The sequence below is a fragment of the Oncorhynchus gorbuscha genome, linkage group LG07 (assembly GCF_021184085.1).
Source record: "Oncorhynchus gorbuscha isolate QuinsamMale2020 ecotype Even-year linkage group LG07, OgorEven_v1.0, whole genome shotgun sequence".
Lineage (NCBI taxonomy): Eukaryota > Metazoa > Chordata > Actinopteri > Salmoniformes > Salmonidae > Oncorhynchus > Oncorhynchus gorbuscha.
This window is the reverse complement of record NC_060179.1, coordinates 30818128-30838848: the sequence shown is the minus strand read 5'-3', so window position 1 is coordinate 30838848 and position 20721 is coordinate 30818128. Positions and strand designations below refer to the sequence as shown.

The following is a 20721-nucleotide window of genomic DNA, read 5'->3' as shown; positions in this document are numbered from 1 at the left end:
GGAGACAGGGCTGGTTCAGGGGTATGGGGATGGGGAGACAGGGCTTGTTCAGGGGGATGGGGAGACAGGGCTGGTTCAGGGGTATGGGGATGGGGAGACAGGGCTGGTTCAGGGATATGGGGATGGGGAGACAGGGCTGGTTCAGGGGTAGGGGGATGGGGAGACAGGGCTGGTTCAGGGATATGGGGATGGGGAGACAGGGCTGGTTCAGGGGTAGGGGGATGGGGAGACAGGGCTGGTTCAGGGGTAGGGGGATGGGGAGACAGGGCTGCTGAGCCTGAAGCTGCATCTGTTGGAACTGGCACCAGACGGGGCAGGGACAACTGATTCAGCCTCCAGTATTTATGCTGCAGTAGTTTATGTGTCGGGGGCTAGGGTCAGTTTGTTATATCTGGAGTATTTCTTCCTGTCTTATCCGGTGTCCTGTGTGAATTTAAGTATGCTCTCTCTAATTCTCTCTTTCTTTCTCTCTCTCAGAGGACCTGAGCCCTAGGACCATGCCTCAGGACTACCTGGTATGATGACTCCTTGTTGTCCCCAGTCCACCTGGCCGTGCTGCTGCTCCAGTTTCAACTGTTCTGCTTGCGGCTATGGAACCCTGACCTGTTCACTGTGATTACTATTATTTGACCATGCTGGTCATTTATGAATATTTGAAAATATTGCCCATGTTCTGTTATAATCTCCATCTGGCACAGCCAGAAGAGGACTGGCCACCCCTCATAGCCTGGTTCCTCTCTGGGTTTCTTCCTAGGTTTTGGCCTTTCTAGGGAGGTTTTCCTAGCCACTGTGCTTCCACACCTGCATTGCTTGCCATTTGTGGTTTTAGGCTGGGTTTCTGTACAGCACTTTGATATATCAGCTTATGTCAGAAGGGCTATATAAATACATTTGATTTGATTTAGCATGAATAGCTTGCTAAAAGTTTGCCTGCATTGATTAAATGTTTCCTAAAAGAGGAACGAAATGTAAACACTCAGAATTTTCTATGAAGATATTAAGTAACTAATGTTAGGGTAGACAAATTAGCCTATTTTACTAGGACTAAACTAACAGGTTAATTTCCACCACTCACGACTACACCCACCTTCCGTTGTGAAAAGTGGGTGACATACTGTCGCCCTTTTATTTCTCCTGTCTTTCTTTTCGTTTTTGAAAGCCAGATTTTTCTTTAGGAAGCTGAGACATGATGCTCCACCGGCACTCTTCGCTCGCAATTCACTGCTAGCAAGTATAGTTCGCGCCTGGTTTGGGGGCAAGACCGAACCATTTCATGTAAATAGACGAGGGTTGGGCAATACATAAGCTCTCTGGATGAAACCGTTAGTTTTATTAGTACATTGTAAATAAAATATTATGTTAATGATGATAGGTTAATAATTTATTCCTGAAAAAATGTACCTAATGTTCTAATCATTTTTGTCAGTCACAGGCCCTTTGAATCGTCAGAACTCCCCCTCCCCCCATACAAACGCACCTGACACCAAGCAGTTAAGTCTCCTCAACTTGCTCAATTGCCATATTATTTATTGCAAGATTTAGATGAGGTTTAGGGTTTAGAGAATGATTTGTCCCAAATACAATGTATTTTGTTTTTAATATATTGTAGCGACCCGCACAGACAGCTGTGTGTTATGTGTTAGGCTAGGAGGTGGTTGTGTTGTACTGACCAGTACCCGGTGTTCGCGGGGTCCGACATGTCAATCAACCTGCTATCTGCCAATCACGGGAATGCCTGGAATGTTCTGATGCCGGGCATCCTGGTGGTTGGCGGAGTGGCGTGGAGGGGGGTTGGGCAGGGGGGTGGAGCATTGGAAGTTAAGACCAGGTTCAGCCTTTGTTCTCTCTCTCTTACGTCTGGGCTTCACAAGAGAAGGTCACGATTGGCTTGTGGGTTATCTGTCATCTATTTGGCGTGTGCTACGGCCCAAACAGTAGCCTGTGTAAAGTTGGTTTAATAAACCGTCAATTCGCAAACTCAAGCCTCTGTCTGGACAATTGTTCATTTATGATCTAGTCAGGTCATTACAATATTTATTCTAAAACTTATTCTAAAACTGACTGCAGCTCTTTGTTAAGAGTTGCAGTGATTTTACTTGCTGTGGTAACTGACATGTATAATGTTGAATCATCAGAGTACATAGACACACAGGCTATACTCAGGGCTAGTGGTAGATCATTAGTAAAAAATAAAACAGTAAAGGACCAAGACAGCTGCCCTGAGATATAGCGCACTCTACTTGGTTTACATTAGAGAGGCTTCTATTAAATGCCATTTTTAAATGTGTGAACATCAGACTTCAAAAGTAGCAGACTCTTTGGTAACACTTTAAATTACAAGGGCATACTCATGTACACTGAGTGTACAAAACATTAGGAACACCTTCCGAGTATTGAGTTGCACCCCCCTTTTGCCCTCAGAACAGCCTCTTTTTGTTGGGGTATGGACTCTATATGGTGTCGAAAGCATTCCATAGGGATGCTGGACCATGTTGACTCCAATGCTTCACACAGTTGTGTCAAGTTTGCTGGATGTCGTTTGGGTGGTGGACCATTCTTGATATCTTGACATTCTTCAATGTCTGCTTTTTAAAATTTTGACATCTACCAATAGGTGGCCTTCTTTGCGAGGCATTTGCAAACCAACCTGTTCGTTGTAGTTTAATCTGTGTTTGAAATTCACTACTTGACTGATGAACCTTACAGATAATGTGTGGGATACAGAGATGAGGTAGTCATTCAAAAATCATGTTAAACACTATTATTGCTAACAGAGTGAGTCCATGCAAATTATTATGTGACTTTGTTTTACTGATGAACTTTTTTAGGCTTGTGCCATAACAAAGGGGTTGAATACTTATTATTTAAAAAAAAGTATGTTTTTATGTTACAATGTTGGACATTTATGGGTCGTTCCACAAATAGAGTATATTTCACATCCCTTTGATATTTTAAACCCCTAAGGTTCGATGTCTGAACCCCTGTGGAAATCTAATTAGCATAATATAAAAATCCCCATAAAAATCTGTCAGTTTAAGCTAGAACAATATTTTTTTTGTTGCATCAACCCGCTGCATCCAACTATGAGTAGCTGCGGCCCAATATGACAACCGGAGTATGGGCGAGTGGGTGTGTTGAAAGGAGTGGGTGTATGGAAAGCGAATCAGCTAATTGGGCAGATTTGTTGACAGTTATTAAGATTGTTTTGTGTGGCTGATTGGGCTGTACAACTAGTGGATAAGCCGGTGCACCGGTGTTATATCGACTTGCCTGTGGACCCGAGGTGCTCCCTCCTGGGCAGCTGCACGGCCGTGTTGCCGGCAGTAACTAATGTGGCCATTTTTTATTTCGAGTAGGATAGCAGCCTACACAATAAATAACTAATATTGATAACCATATAGATTACATACAGTCTACTATATTGATACATACAGTCAGTCTACTCAATGGGGAGGCCATGAACGGAAACAACACTGAGACACAGTGCCCATCGCTCCCACTTGCCAAGGACTGCTGTCCGGCAACACGTGGGAAGTAGATACCTGGACAATATAAAATGCATACAATACATTAAGCAACAGTACACCCATCAGCAATACACTCTTAGAAAAAAGGGTTCCAAAATGGTTCTTCGGCTGTCCAACCCTTTTTGGCTCCAGGTAGAACTCTTTTTGGTTCCAGGTAAAACACTTATTGGTTCCACATAGAACCCTCTGTGGAAAGGGTTCTTTCTACATGGAACCCAAAAGGGTTATACCCAGAACCAAATAGGGTTCTTCTAAGGGTTCTCCTATGGGGATAGCCAAATAATCATTTTAGGTTCTAAAAGTGTACTTTTAATAAAAAAATAAACAATATTCAGTTTGTTTATTTACAAAAATGTGTGTTAAACTAACTCAAACTAAGTCAAACTCATCCTCTGGCTTAAACTGAATTTCAAACGTAAGAGAAAAAAAACGACTCAATCAAAACCTTCTAACCTATAGCACAGCGCTTTCGACACACCCACTCCTTTCCACATACACGCTACTTTACCTTTCAACACACCCACTCGCACATACTTTGATCGCCATTTCAGGATGCAGCTACCCCCTTCTCACCGCATCCGTTTATGTCGCACTTCTGAATCTGCAGAGAAAGGTGAGAGCTAGAGTGGTGTTTGTCAGACCATGAGACATCCCAAAAAGCATTATTCTCACAAAATCGTCTGTAGCATCAGAAATGGTGTGACCCCTCTATGGAAATATGAGACTTTCACGAACACTTGATTCACTCTGCCCTTTTGCTCTAGAATGCCCACAGGCTCATTTGAATGTCCCCCGGTACCAGTTGAAAAAAAAAAATGTTTCCTGATCATCTTATACAGTGGGGCAAAAAAGTATTTAGTCAGCCACCAATTGTGCAAGTTCTCCCACTTAAAAGATGATGAGAGGCCTGTAATTTTCATCATAGATACACTTCAACTATGACAGACAAAATGAGAAAAGAAGATTTTTAATTAATTAATTTTTTCTCATTTTGTCTGTCATAGTTGAAGTGTACCTATGATGAAAATTACAGGCCTCTCTCATCTTTTTAAGTGGGAGAACTTGCACAATTGGTGGCTGACTAAATACTTTTTTTGCCCCACTGTATGTCTTTATGTATGACTTTTTTGGGGGACGATCTGTTGTTCCATGTAGTGAATCTGTTATTCAACGCATTTGTATGGGCTAATAGCAGCAAGAAAATACATTTTTATATATTGTTTTGATACTTCAATGGGTCTTAAAATTCAAATAAAATAGCAAAATTATCATTGGTATTACCTTCTTAAAACAATTCCATATACCTTAGTAGACCCTAAATATGATGGAACACCATCTAAATACCATGGCTTCCTACTCCAGTGCTCCCTCTACCGAGCCCCAACCAGAGCTCCAAGGTTGCTTCATTTATTTCTCTGCTGAATGGGCAGGCGTTGGAGTAGACTACGGCCGTCTGGGAGAGAGGAGGAGCTGGATTCAGAGGGGGTTCATGGCTCTGTTCAGAGGTATCTTTGATCATCCACTGGAGGGCAGAGAGAGGGGTGAGCACCTATTCCAACTACGGCAGGATGACCAGACCACTGCAGAGTATGCGCTCACCTTCCGGACTGTAGCAGCATCCAACTGATGGAATGAGCCAGCGCTCCATACTCTATTCAGACTGCTTGAGGAGGTCCAGACGGAACTGGCATGTCGAGATGACAACCGTGATGGCCATCCATCTGGATAACCTACTTCGGGAGCGTCGGTACCCTCATCGCTTCTCTCCCTCCCTCAGTGACCCCTCTGTATCAGAGCCTGAACCCATGGAGGTAGGGGTCACACGCCTCCCCACGGCTGAACGACGTAGACAGAGACAACTGGGGCTCTGTCCCTATTGTGGTCAAGGAGGGCTTCAGCAGTGTCCAGTACGTCCCAACGTGGGATCCACGAGAGCAGGTCATGTGATCTTCCACCTCCTGGGACAGGTGTGAGTATCCCATCATTTTCTTGCAAACCCTTTTTAGTGTCGATCACACTTGCTGGCTGTCCATTATGTATTGTTTCTACAATGCTAGGCGATTCTGGTGCAGCAGGGAACTTTTTTGACCAGACCCTTGCCTCTCTTAAAATCAACTCATACCCACTCTCCGGTCCAAGCCCTTGATAATCGACCAGTAGGCTCTGGAACAATTACACACATTACCACACCACACCCCTCACCATGGAGTCCATTCATCAGTAGAATATTCTCTCCATCACTAGTGCACCAGCTCACAAGATCCTCCTCAGCCTCCCATGGCTCCAACGCCATAACCCCATCATCTCATGGTCGAGGATAAGAATCATGGACAGGTCACCTGAATGCCAGATGATCTGCTTTCTAGTTCCCTTGAGTCATATCCCCTGTGGTCTGGGAAGTAGATGTGGACGTTCGCCAAGCTCTGGAGAGGGAACCGGCTCCCACTACCTGTCGTCCTGAGCGCATTTATGTTCCCACGGATAAGGGAGCAGCTGTTCACCTGGGAACACACAGCTGTCATCGCTGGACATCATGGGATCACCCGTGCAATTAAATCTCTCCTAGAAGTATTGGTGGCCCACCTTGCCGCAGAATGTTATTCGTTACGTCAACTCCTGTTCGGTGTGTGCCCAGACTAAGCACCCCCCCCACCACCACCTGGCACACTCCAGCAGAGAAGCTCCTTCCCGTGCCTCAGTGTCCCTGGTCTCATCTGTCCATTGACTTTGTTACCGATCTCCCCTCTGACTGTTTCACCACCACCCTGGTGGTTGTAAACAGATTTTCAAAATAATGTATTCCTCTCTCTGGTCTCCCCACAGCTCTCCATGTTGCTAAGGCACTGTTCTAGCAGATCTTCCGACACTGTGGCCTTCCGGAGGACATCGGCTTTGACTGGGGGCCCCCAATTCACATCACGGGTATGGAGGGCTTTCATGGAGAAACTGGAGTCACGGTCAGCCTCATTTCCGGGTACTGGCGTCAGTCCAACGGGCAGGTAGAGAGAATGAACCAGGAGCTGGGGAGGTTCCCGAGGAGTCACTGATATGTACGGCAGGGGTTGTGTGCCTGATTCCTTCCCTGGGCAGAATATTCCCAGAATTCATCACGTCACTCCTCCACTGGGCTTCCAGTGTGTCCTGGGTTATCAGCCGGCCCTGGCTCTGTGGACTCTGAGCCAGACCGAAGCCTCTGCAGTGGACAAATGTTTTCGGTGCGCAGGGGAGGTTTAGAGTGAAGCTCATGTGAGGCTCCAGCATTCCGTTCGTCATCAGAAGGAGCAGGCGGATCACCACCGCAGTGAGGCGCCCGTGTTCCATCCTGGTGATCACGTCTGTCTCTTTACCAGGAACCTCCCACTTCGCCTGCCCTGCAAGAAGCTGAGCCCACGGTTTGTAGGGCCATTCAAGGTTCTCCAGAGGGTCAATGAGGTGATGTATAGGTTACAGCTTCCTAGTGACTACCGTATTGTCCTTTTTGTCTCCCTTCTCAGGCCGGTGGTCCCCTGGCTGATGCCATCCACTACGACCGCCCTCCTCCCCCCGGACATCAGGTCCCGCCTATGCCGTAAGATCCCTACTGGACTCCCGACGTTGTGGGGGTCGGCTTGAGTACCTGGTGGACTGGGAGGGGTACGGCCCAGAGGAGCGGTGTTGGGTTCCGGTGGAGGACATTCTGGATTCCAAAGTCATCTGTGATTTCCATCATCGCTGCCGGCCATCTCCTCATCCTTGGGGCCTTCCCTCTACACTCCCATGGGTTCATTCCACAGGCAGTATAGACTGTTTCATGCCTGTACGCTACTCGCGTTTCTTGTACTGTTCCATTTATTAAACTCACCACCTGCACTTGCTTCCCGAATCCCAGCGTCCACGTTACAAAATAGTCGGTAAATGTCCCCCGTCATGTTTGTCCGACTTCTAGGAAGTTTTTTTTTTACCCATTTAACCCAAACGTTTCTTCAAGTTTTCACCATTATTGTAAAGCCCTGGTTATGTTCTTGCTATGACAAAGTCCTTTCTGAAGATTATTATTGAACGTCATTAGTGTTTCATTTACATCTGTCCCTCAGTTGAAGGTCAGTCCTGTTACATGACATTAACTCTTGTTTCATCTCAAAGTCTACGCCTTTAAATCATAGGGAATGAGGTTTTTAAGTGTCTGTCCTATATCTAGGAAATACGGTGTATTCAATTGTATGGGTTGCCTTCAGATGATTCCTGTGACACTTGTGGGGGATCGTAGAGAAATGCCACTGTGTTCATGAGTCCCCCCTTTCCATAGTGGTCATAAATGTTTGTACGCTTCAGACGTTTTCGTGAGAAGACCTTTATTTTTGGCGGGGGATATGGTCTGACAAACTCCGCTCTAGCTCTACCACCTTTCACCGCAGATGCGGAAGGTCGACATAGGAGGATGTGGTGGATTTGTATTTATTTTCTTAAAGCTGTGACTGACGCACGGATGTGTCAGTACTCTTAAGGATTTTAATAAGATGAAACTATTCCTTTACATATTTTGTTCAAAGGAACGCATAACAGTCAAATCAGTGTAAAAGCAGGTGAGCTGATACTAGAACACGTCAACCCTGTTACCATAGCAGGGTTTGGGTCAATTCGAACAATGGGAGTCATTTCAGAACAAACTAATTCCAATTCATTAACTGCAAAAATTTCGTATTTTCAGTGAATTAAAAAAAAAAAAACATTTATTTAGCCAGGGCATGATGCTCTTTTGCAGATTAGCCCTGCATGAACACGTCAAAAAACAATTCCACCATATCTATAGACAGTGTGTACAAAACATTAAGAACACCTTCCTAATATTGTGATCAGCCTCAATTTGTCAGGACTCTACAAGGTGTTGAAAGCGTTCTTCTCCATTCTTCCCATAGTTGTGTTAAGTTGGCTGGATGTCCTTTGGGTGGTTGACCATTCTTGATACACAAGGGAAACTGTTGGGTGTGAAAAATCGAGCGGCATTGCAGTTGTGGACACAAACCGGTCCACCTATTCACCCTCTGAATGGCAAACACACACAATCCATGTCTCAATTGTCTCAAGGTTTAAAAATCCTCCTTTCACCTGTCTACTAAATCCTTCTTTAACCCGCCCCCCCCCCCCCCACTAGGCTAGAAATGTTTTAACAATTAAAAATGTTTGTGAAGCTTGCAATTAATTGCCCCTCTCTGTTGCACACAGCAAAGTTCCATTCTCCCTTGTCACAAGGGGATTTATAGCTGGTTTAAGAGGAAAACACTGTTATGGTCCTGCTACTTTACCCTGCTACCCTGCTACTTTAATGACCTTTTATTCGCTATAGTCATTTTTTAAATTTCACCTCTTGAGATGTGAAAACATGTTTTTTTATGAACATGAACAGAGTGTTCAAATTAGGTGAAACAATGAATACATTTTTTCTTACCAAGTTACACAATAAAAAATGTACTCTGTCCGTGGAACGACCAGTATGGCAATGAACAATTAATTGCAATAATGCTTTAAAATTGCTCCGAAATGTCTTCATCATTGGTGTTTTTGCTTTGGCTTTAATCGAATCATTTTCATCATTGATGCGTGTTCTGTTTGGATATTTTGATTAAAACAGATCAAGCTACTATATTCTATCAGTGAAAGATGTATTGAGGCTTTATTTAGTAATTTCAAGAATGGAAGATCAAGTTACATTTCTTAATCAAAATCTAATTAAATCTCCCTGCTGTAAGAAACTCATTACACACACACACACACACACACACACACACACACACACACACACACACACACACACACACACACACACACACACACACACACACACACACACACACACACACACACACACACACACACACACACACACACACACACACACACACACACACACACACACACACACACACACACACACAGACAACACACTAGTGAGATACATATTTGCCCACTGCATTATAAAATATTGCACCTGTTAACCCTGTATAATTAAGACACTAGTATTGTCAACAGAAGTGGTTATTATTATTATTACAGTGAGTCAGATATGCCTTTTTAGTAAACCTTGTTTATCACTCAATACGATAAGAGGTGCCCTATTGCCTGGTTTAAATGATCCTACTCCTGGATGTGGGTCGTATAGTCATTAACAGATTGAGATTTAGCAGAAATACTGTTTGTGTATCTACTCAGGCAAACAGTGGACATGGTGATCAAGGGGGGTATTGTGCAGGTCCATTGATGAGTTCCGTGACTCATATAAACTCCTTCTGTCCTTTGTGTATAGTGTGATATTGGCTACAGATGTTATGAAGGCTGTATAAACTCTGATCCTATCAGAAAGCACGAGTAAATCTGGTTCGCTCTGTGAAAATGTATGAGTCAGTTACACGTCAAATAATGCCTGGAAAGAGCTGAGCAGGGGGTTCCGTACCAAATAGCACCCTATTCCCTACATTGTACTACTGGTCAAAAGTAGTCCACTATGAAAGGAATAGGTGATATTTGTGACACACCCTTGATATCTTTTCGTGAGGGGTTTGTCCTTGTATAACCCCAATACTATATTTGTTCTAAACAAAAGAAAGAACATTTATTCAAACTCATCTGAGTTTTCTAGATTGTGGTCAGGCCTTGTCCTCTTAATAACAGTTGACTTCATGTTTTTGGTAGCAGTAAAAGCTTATGGTTACAACAGCCAGCTGCAACCTCAATTAGCCCTCTCAGCTGGGAATGGCTCTAATGTTCATTAGCTTCACTTAACGATTTGTGGATATTCCAAACAAACAAACATTTACATTTACATTTCAGTCATTTAGCAGACACTCTATCCAGAGTGACTTACAGTAAACCTTTGTCAACAAAGTGAGAACGGGTTGGTTTCAGAGTGGCCACATATTATGACAGGAAGTAGCCAAAGCACTTTGTGTAAACCCTTAATGGCATGACTCAGAAATGATGGGATATAAATAACCTCATCAATCTTCCTGACAGGCATTCACATCCTTTTTTTATCCCTGCACTTCTGAAATGATGATGGGTTATTGATTGTGTTCTTGTTATTAGATTCCACCCCTCCTAAAATTGGATGATATTTCTGGGAATTATATCTTTCTGATAAAAAAAAGGTATTCAGCTGCCAGGTGATCAGAAACGTTATCTTTAGTATTTGTTTATGATCTATTTTTTTGTGACTTGTGTTTATGTTGTACATGCCTCATATAGCATTTGAATCTGTCATGTGTGAATGTTGCATATATATCTTTATCTACATTTCCTTCTGGGAACAATAAAGTGATTATATTATATTTAACTGCAGTATATTTATGTTCCCTTCATGTGGTTCAAAATTGTCTACATACATTGAATTAGCATGGGTAATTATGTTTAATTGTTAACATTGTATTCATAGGGCAAACTGTCTAGAATAGCTAATAGACATGAAAATAATATCTACTGAAAATGTATAGTCTGTCTATAATATCCACAGTATTTAAAGGTCCAATGCAGCCCTTTAATTTCAAAAAATCACTATCAAATCATTTCTGGGTAACAATGAAGTACCTTACTGTGATCGTTTTCATTAAAATGGTCAAAAAAAAGAAACAACAATAGCTTCTTTGCAAAAAGCAGTTTCTCAAGCAAGAATTTTGCAAGGACTGTCTGGGAGTGGAGTGGGGAGGGGGAAACTGAAATCTAGCTGTTGACAGAGAGGTTTGGAACTATTTTTCTTAGTTGTCTATTAGGCTAACTAATTTACTGCCTGGTGATGTCAGTCTGAAATTTCAGGCAGTCTTTTCAAACGGTTTTTACACTAAAAGGGCTTTATCATTATTTTCACAGTATTATGGGAATATATATAAAACACGGAAAAATCACGTGTTTGACTGCATTGGGCCTTTATAGTTGGCAAACTTCATGACCGACCTTTCTCATTATGACGCACTAACTCCACATCACCACTTGGGAGCGGTGCTCGCTCAGCGGTGCTTGGAGCGGCCACTTTATGTAAGCGACGTTTTTCTGAGCAACTTTTCGTTTCATCCCTGGAATGAAAAATACAAAAAGTACACGAGTATCTGCAAGCGGTACTTAAATGTTCGTCACAATACGTCAGAGTGAGGGTCTGAATCATTCACTAAAGATTCCACACATGATCCTGACATGGGCGTGAAATAGACAGACAGGCAATGGTCAATCATGAATGATGATAACATGCGGAACTTTGGGATTTTGTATAAAACAAAGTATGTTGCTTCTCCATGATCATTTCCACTGATTGCTATTTCTCATCATAACATTTCATTCAGCACCTATAGATAATATTGAAAAACTGGATACAACATTTGATATCATTTTCAATAGAATATTATTTCTGAATCTGTGTAGAAGATCCCTATTACAACAATGTACATGTTGTATTTTTTAGACATCTTGTGGGATCTTTCTTTTATAAACAAATAAATGCTAAAAATCCAAATATTCTCATATGGTAAATAAACGTCATTTAAAAAAAAAACTTTATTTAACTAGGCAAGTCAGTTGCGAACAAATTCTTATTTACAATTACGGCCTACCCCGGCCAAACCCCAACCCGGACGACGCTGGGCCAATTGTGCGACGCCCTATGGTACACCCAATCACGGCCGGTTGTGATACAGCCTGAAATTGAACCAGGGTCTGTAGTGACGCCTCTAGCACTGAGATGCAGTACCTTAGACCACTGCGCCACTCGGGAGCACCGCTGCGCCACTCGTTCGAGCGTGTGCACAACAGAGAAAAGCCTATGTCTAGGTGTATAATGCGATGAAGGCACGGAGGCTATATCAAGTTTTAAAACATTTAGAATAACATTAAATAGAGAGTGAGAATGTACATATTGTTTTCCTGTTTCAAAACAACTTTTCGTGTGCAACAAGCACCCCAAGCCTTCACATTTTCTTGTTAAAACGCGCCCATTCAACCATTGCTAGTTCCAGGGTTGCCTCGTTTCAGCACCTGAGTACTGGACATCTCCCGCTCTGTTGCCTACCTATCATGGGCCAATGGAGATGCACGCCCTTGACCTGGATCATTTTCACCATATATGGCTATAATTGAAGGGTGGATCAGGTTGGTTTTAAGTTTGACGGGGGCGATTTGATTTTAGTCATTTGATTGAGGTATTGAAATGAACCACGCACATTGACCTCACTTGGCATACCGCCCATCTATGTCACGCTGACAAATATTAGCATTCATTCATTGTCCCACAATTACGTGATTGAACTAAACATGCATATGCACTTTATGACTCCGGCCATCTCATTGACGGGAAAGGAAAAGTACTACATTATTACATTCGGAGAGGATGGGGGCGATGACGTAGATAGTACCCCCTAACGTGACTAGTGAAAAAGGCATGCCATTCGATTCAAGAATAAAAAAGCCGAGGGAAGCAAGTCTTCAGAACAAAAAGTTTCCTCTGTGAAGACAAATGTTTGGCCTCTTTCTCCCGGGGTTGTGTGCATACAGAGATCCGAGAATCGCGTTTTATGTGTGACCGCACGGAGGGTTGGACAAATTGAAGGAGCAACAGGAGGCGGCAGAGACGCTTTCCAGAAGAAGCAAGGGGAGAGAGAGAGGGAAGGAGAGAAAGGGAGAGAGAGAGAGACTATCTCACTCTCCCAGTCGTAGTTGCAACCGGATCGCATACAGCGTCTATTTCGACACTGGAATAGGTACGTGATGCTTTCCGAACTTTTACGCACACAAATCGAGAATACAGCAACAGGCTTGGGTACTTTAGAATGTTTGGAGGTAATGTTTAACACTTTAGAATGTTTGGGTCAACACATTTTAGGTACTTTGAGGCACTGTTGAATAGATGGGGAGTTTTTGATCATTTTTTGTAAGCTTATTACATTATTCTGCAAAATTGAAGAATAACCTATTCATTCTTAAAATATGCATTAATTTAGTTTTTCCTCAGTCTGACTGTGGAAATGTTAGATAGCTTTCGCACATTTAACGTTGTGATATTTTTCCCCCCACAGCAGGACAATGTCTAGTAAAGCGACTTTAGCCTTACTCATCTATGGAATCATAATGCACTACAGTGTCTACTGCTCACCTCTCGGGCTTAACTATCCTAACCTTAGGTAGGTACCTGTTCACCCCTCCTTCAACTGAGCATCTCTGCATGTAAAGGATTTGTAAACTGAACATTGGCAAACGCATCGTTTCTGCTGCTGAGCGCCTGGGACGAACACAGCAGTTTGTTTATCAGTTATACCTGCAACCACATAGGTATATAGACCTATGCCATTTAATGCTACACACATTTTTTTTCGTTAAATCAATGTGTGTATAATTTTTATTTCGTTTATAGCTAAATTAATACGCAATATTTTTTACATTTTCAGAGTATCTTATTAATTTGGGTATAAAATTAATGCAATAGCCTACATTGGAAGATACTGGTAAATGTGTTTTATTTTCAGTGTCAATATGTCGCAATGTTTTGTTATGAGGGGCTTTAGAGCACTTGGAATCATATCACTGGAACAGGGCATATTAGCAGCTATTGGTAGATCAAGCGTCTGATACAGAACTGTAGCTCTGCGTGCAGACGCGTCCCATGGGAATGACAGAGAGGCGTAATTTTCTGAGGAATGAGGCAAACGAAGGAGCCACTAATTCACAGAATACCAAAATCGATTTATTGTGATTCTCTTAACTAAGAAGTCATAATCTGCATCATTTTATTTTAGAACGACAACTCTACATTTTCTTTTTGAGATCAGGTCATGATGTTATTTCATTCACAATGGCAAATATTTTAAATTAAACGTTTTTCTCTTCCTATTTCCGATGGGGTGGGGTTTGGTTGCCTTTTAAGGGCTATAGCCCATGTTTCGACTAAATTTGTTCTGTAAAGTGATGTAGCCAAATTAGAATTGGCCGATAGCAATTACAATTATTTGGAATTTAAGCAGATACATGTTGGCTATTGTATCAAACATGTATATATAAAATATATAGGCTACAATCTAAAAAATACATTACTCATTTATTTCAGTGTTTATTTTCAGAATTGGTTTGGTCATGATAATGCATGATCATAAAGCATATAATATTCAAATGCATTTCCGATTTCAGACTTGAAAATGAGGTTTATGACGAGGATGGGAATTCGTTACCGGCCTTGGCTTTTGACAGCGATCAAATTGCTATAAGAAGTCCCCCGTCTGTGGCTGACGATTTGTACACTTTATACTACCCACCGGAGAAAAGGTGACTATCATTATCACTATTCTCAACCGATTGTTTGTAATGTTGTTGACGTCCTTGCTAGACATTTCATTATTTGGGCTCGTATTTCTGTTCTTCTATGTTATATGTTGTGTGTTAGTAAATGTACTGTACTGTCAATAATCACATTTTGTTGTAGAACCTTTTTTTTGGGGGGGTGGTCGGTGGTACTGTTACCCTGGTATTCCAACGAAACTGATCGGAAAGCTTTTGTGGTATAATGTAGTAGAAAGTCGGCTATTTACTGAGCAAATTTAATCAAAACGAAACACCTTTAATCTGAACTGGCCATTTCAAAGTCATAAAAGTAACTATTCACTATTTAAGCTCACATTTTGGAAAACAGCTCATATGACGAGTTGGATTTGGTATAGGCTACATTAATGTTGCCACTTAACGCTGGGTGTGTGTTGAGTGTGGTCATTTATTGTTTGGCGTTTTATCATCCCAGAACGGAAAGGCATGCAGACGGAATGTTTAATAAAGCCTACAGGAAAGCGCTGGGTCAGTTATCAGCAAGAAAATATCTCCATTCTCTGATGGCAAAGCGTGTAGGGTAAGGACATCTTCTTGGTTGTCGTCTCTTATTTTGTGATCTAAGTTCTTTTTTTGGTGTTCGTTTTTCTTTTAACTCTGATATTCATTCTGTTTCGTTTAATTTTCCCGTGTGTCTATGTGTGTGGTCTTCCCACCTGAATTTGACGCCTTGACGCGCAGAGTAGGTTGACTTGATAAAATCTTCAAGAGTGCAAATCCGGGTGCGGCATTAGATCGAATCGGTGAATCTCAGTGCTGATATTGTCTCTTTAAGGAGCAAAGCACACGATACACGTGGCTGAATACATTTACTTTTCATTATGAATAATTAATGTGGTGGATTAGTCCCAAGGGTTGAAGATAAATATAGGCTTCAATTATTCACTACAATATCCTCAACCAGCCAGCCTAACCATGATGATATCGAAATAAAAATATATTTCGGAGGGTTGATTTAAAAGCGTAAATCTAAATCAGAACTGTGCAGCGCATCCTATGGGCTACAGTCCTCCGAGGCAGGGTATACGTCTCTTAACATAGAGAACTCTTCTACTCTTCCCCTTTCTAGTGGAGGGAGCACCATGGAAGACGACACAGAGCCTCTGTCAAAGCGACATTCGGATGGGATCTTCACAGATAGCTACAGCCGCTACCGAAAGCAAATGGCAGTCAAGAAATACCTGGCGGCAGTCCTTGGGAAAAGGTATAGACAGAGATATAGAAACAAAGGACGCCGGCTAGCGTATTTGTAGCGTTGCTAACCCAAACTACCCAAACTACCATGTGTGTACAGCCCAGATCAAGTCATTTTGAGATAACTGAACAATCAATCAGTGGATCGCTCTTGTGTTCTTTAAACATGTATTTATGTATGAAGTAAAGCCATTAAAATGAATATTTTGATAATAATATTGTTTTTCTTTTGTACTTTAGCACTTGAGAACGCACAGATCTACTTTATGGACCAATCTTTTTGTTCAACCTAAATATAGCCTATATTTATTTATTTTTAGACCTACTTATAAAATAAGATTAAATTATGAGCAAATGATCTATATGCTCTTTACCCTGTCTTTTAAACATTTAAATATATGAATGTGAGGAAAATAAATTGTTTAAAAGACAATTCATGTATTGAATGTACATTTTTGGCAACTGAAATTAAGAGAATAGTGTCTTTATTTACAACAGCCCTGAAGACTTAGGTTTTCACCATATTCTACAAGACATAGACTTTGATGCCCTCCCGGATGGGGATGAGTTTGAGGCTATTTTGGGAGACTGGCTGAAACAGTTCTCTCCCAAATTTCCGGTGAGTTCCAGACTCTTTCCCGAGGCCTTGTCTTGAGGGATGTCTCCTGTCTCTCCCTCTTTTTCTCACCGTAACCTAAACCTGTGATCTTACGCTCCAAATACTTGATACAACCCAATCGCCTCCTTTCCTCAATTGTGCTCCTGTCTCTCTAGAGATACCTTATCTACTATATTCACACCTATATAATGCATGTCAAGCATGCATGTACAGAATATGTATGAACGTGAATATAGATGCATAGATATGTTATACACATATACCGTGTGTCGATATACTGTACATATTTTTTTAAATTCCCCATAAATATCCTATCATAGGCTGTAGGATAATAATGTGATGTCAAACAGTATTATAAAGAAATGAATAATTTAAGACCAAAACAGACATGACCCAACTGGCTTTAGAAGCCTTACATATGGTGGTAATCCAGCCACTAAAGTGAAATACTTGTTAGAATGACCCTTTGACCCCTATACGACCCCGATATATAAGATGAGGACCAGAGTGCTTTTGAGCTTTTTCTTTTCTTCCGGTTGTTCTTCTTCAGTGTTAACGAAAATAAGCTTACACTTTTGAACTTTGTGCAAAGTATCTATCTTGTGTTCCTCTCTAGTGCTATCCATGTGTTTGAAAAGATCTTGAAAACCTGGAATGCTGTTAAAGGTTTTCCATATGTCTCTTCTCGCCACATAAGAAGTATCATGAACATAGAATAACCTAGAATGTTAGCAGACTCGAAAGAAATAAATAAAAAATTCTGACCGTTTCGACTAACATGATACTTTTTATATGGCTTCATTTAATTTCACAAATGTTGTTATTTTTCATGAGGAACATTGCAGAGGTAATCTGAAGACGTATGTGTTGCACCTTCCTGGTTGCTCTACTGTGCTTCCCCTCTATTGTCATGTGAACCAATGTAAAGCTAGACTGCATGATTAAAGTAATTGCACTAGCCACAAAATCTGTGCAAACTACTGCAATTGGCTGGTTTTGTTTGCTCACTGATTGACGTATCTACATATCTGTGTTTCTGGATGTTGTTTTGTTTTTGTTCTTCCCAAACATTACTGCACAACGTGTGTGATTGAACGTCTGACCCCTGTCCTCTGTCGAGGAAACTCGGATGAATGTACTGCAGAGGAGAAGCTCTTAGAAAGAGTCTTGTCATGTTGTCCCTTTTAGTCTCTTCTCAATGGGACTTGAGGCAAGATTTTGTTACATTCCAAATGTAATATATGCCAAAAACAATTCTTGAATGATCGTTGTTTTGAATGACCTATCCTGGCAGCCCAAGCGCAGCACAGTAAAACTTCTACCTAATCAACAGTTAGATAAAGCCTTAAACATAATGAACCGTGCCTGTACTATTCTGAACACCACCAATCCCAAACTCGCTCCTCAGTTTACTTGCCTCTTTGCTGTTGATGTAAATGATCACAAGAAGAGTAGCAGAGAACCTGTTGAGTGCTAGATAGACCCAAGTATGAGAGGAGTGGGAAGAAGAGAGAGGAAGGAGGATAGTGGGTGCGAGAGAGGAGAACAAAGAGAAAGAGGGACACAGAGAAAGAGGGAGAGTCCATGACCAATCAATTTGAGAGAACAAAACAGTGGCCTTTGGCTTTAAAAGGGAGTTACCAGGCAAAGGTTTCCACACTTCATTAGAAGAACCTGGCCTCTCTTCTCACTTGTACCCATCAGTGACATATAGACAATGGTTACTCAGACAGAACAAGCCACACTTCTTCTAACTAGAAGCATGATTGGGTTAGCGACTTCTATAATAGCCATCCCGGGTTTTGGCAGCATAAAAAAAATTGCTCATAAGATCATGAAAAATGTTGCTTCTGAATCCCCACAGTATACTTCCCCCTTCCTGGTCCCAACACCTCATTAGCCCACTTGCCTAAAAAGCAAGGAGGTCGAACTCCAATAATGCAACAGGCAGATTCTACAGACACTGTAGGTTAGGTTTGAGCTGTGTGACACTGAGCAGTAGGACAAAGTTATTCGATCTGTGCCTGTGTGTATGAAATCAATCTTTCTTTAATTCTGCATTCCCCTCCAGGCTTTGTGACGCAGGATGCAGCTTGCGGCTGTGGTGCCTTGCTCCGACTTTAAAATCGCCACGAATCACAGATGGCTATTTAGTAGCCCTACAATGCTGCACATCATCAGCTTACATTTCACCCTTTGGTTGTTGTTTTTGTGTTGCGCAGACATTTGATTGGATCTTTAGTGCCATTCGGTGTAGTCTCCGAGCACTCTTGCTCTCGATCATTTCTTTTGGCGGTTGTTTTTGATTTTTTTTAGAGCACATAGACTTAGATAATTGTGATAGATAGTTGCAAACATCATGATTGCCCTCTCTCCATAATGTGTATCATTTTGAAAGCGCCAACAGCCTTACTAAACGTGAAGATTAAACATAAAACATATATTTATTGTGTAGAAAATTGATATTAGACAGTACTATTATAATGAAGAAGAAAAAATGGCGAACCCGCAAGGGTCAAGTCTATAAATGTTTAATAAAAGGTGTTGTAAGATTTGTATGAATAAATTTTTGTAAACAACACAATTTGTCTAATCTTTGAAACACATAACACTAGAAGTAGTTCTCCTGAGCACATACGAGAGAATGCTAGTACAGATAACTCTGCAGTACCATTTCTATACAACAATACACGATAATTGTTAGCCAATCTTAGTCCCACTCCACAGATATTACAGTGCATCCGTCCGATAGGTGTACTTTTTCACTAGCCCATCACACCAAAATGCCTAAAGAGAGACAGATTACAGAGGAGGAGAGGACTAAATGAAAGAATAGGCACCTAATGGGCATCACAGAATCTAAATAATTCTCTTAAACAATCAACAAACAAAAACAACAACAAATGGATATAGAAGGAACTAAGAGTCCATAACTACATTCTTCTAAAAGCACCAGTGTTAAACATGTCCATGTTCTGCTGCTAGAAGTATAAAACAATTTCCCTTGCTGAGTGTGGATGCCTTTACTAAACAAATAAACAAATGACTGTGAATAGTACATCTACAATAAGATAACACTACCCATAGGAATCATGGGTATGAGGATGAAAAAGCCAGACTGCTGCCTCTGCTCTGGTTTCCGAGAATCAGAGAACACTAAATTGCTGTTTGGTGTGAATTCTGTGAAACCCTGACACTTCACTTGCCCGTGTGTCCATACCCCCATATCCCCAGACTCCCTTGGGATGGCACCAGTGGAGGGTCAGACATGGGAGGGATCACCCGACCAGTACCACCCACTGCTGTACTGCTATACCCAGCATCCGACTACGACGTCACGGGCGAAGAGCTCAGACCATGGTGGCATCTCTAAAAAGCCTATAGTATATACCATACCTCCCATTCTCAATAACACATTCTTTACTCTCGTAGCAAAGGAAAAGGAACATTGCCACTACCTCCCTCTCCAACCAAGGTGCACAAATTGAGGAGCAAACAGAAGTAAAAGAGAACATTTTGCATCCTTACAAACATAGCAAAACACCAAGTTAACTCAACATGCTAAACAGTCAACCAAAAAGCTATATCCAATACACACATGGAAATGTATGCAAACACATGGCATACTACATAGCCAATCCAACAAGTGTCTGTGGCTCGAAGCTGGAAACTCCATCCAAAGCAGTCAATGTTACCGTACACAACACTAATCAATAACGTCATGTTGCTCCATATCTTCGTGTGAGGTTATGGATGAATCAGACACACACTATATATAAACAAAGTATGTGGACACCCTTTAAAATGAGTGGAATTGACTATTTCAGCCACACCAGTCGCTGACAAGTATGTAAAATCGAGCACAGATGATTCACAGATGATTCTGTGTTTCCAACTTTGTGGCATGACAATGCTCCTGTGCACAAAGCGAGGTCCATACAGAAACAGTTTGTCAAGATCGGTGTGGAGGAACTAAATTGGTCTGCACAGAGCCCTAACCTGAACACCTTTGGGATGAATTGGAACGCCAACTGGGAGCCAGGCCTAATTGCCTAACAT

The 20721-nt window shown here is 41.7% G+C and overlaps 1 protein-coding gene across 3 annotated transcripts; it reads left to right on the top strand.

The window, feature by feature from the left end:
* The first annotated feature begins 12922 nt into the window (after nucleotides 1-12922).
* adcyap1a (adenylate cyclase activating polypeptide 1a) lies at nucleotides 12923-19241 on the top strand. Of its 3 annotated transcripts, XM_046356165.1 has the most exons (7): nucleotides 12926-13240; nucleotides 13556-13660; nucleotides 14661-14795; nucleotides 15265-15369; nucleotides 15919-16053; nucleotides 16542-16662; nucleotides 18734-19241. In XM_046356165.1, exons 2-7 carry the CDS (start codon nucleotides 13563-13565, stop codon nucleotides 18740-18742), a joined length of 603 nt encoding a protein of 200 aa, XP_046212121.1. In that variant the 5' UTR covers nucleotides 12926-13240; nucleotides 13556-13562; the 3' UTR covers nucleotides 18743-19241. The 3 variants fall into 3 exon arrangements, with proteins under 3 accessions (XP_046212123.1, XP_046212122.1, XP_046212121.1); XM_046356166.1 differs by lacking the exon at nucleotides 15265-15369 and having other exon boundaries at nucleotides 12924-13240; XM_046356167.1 differs by lacking the exons at nucleotides 15265-15369; nucleotides 16542-16662; nucleotides 18734-19241 and having other exon boundaries at nucleotides 12923-13240; nucleotides 15919-16259.
* The last annotated feature ends 1480 nt before the right edge of the window (nucleotides 19242-20721 follow it).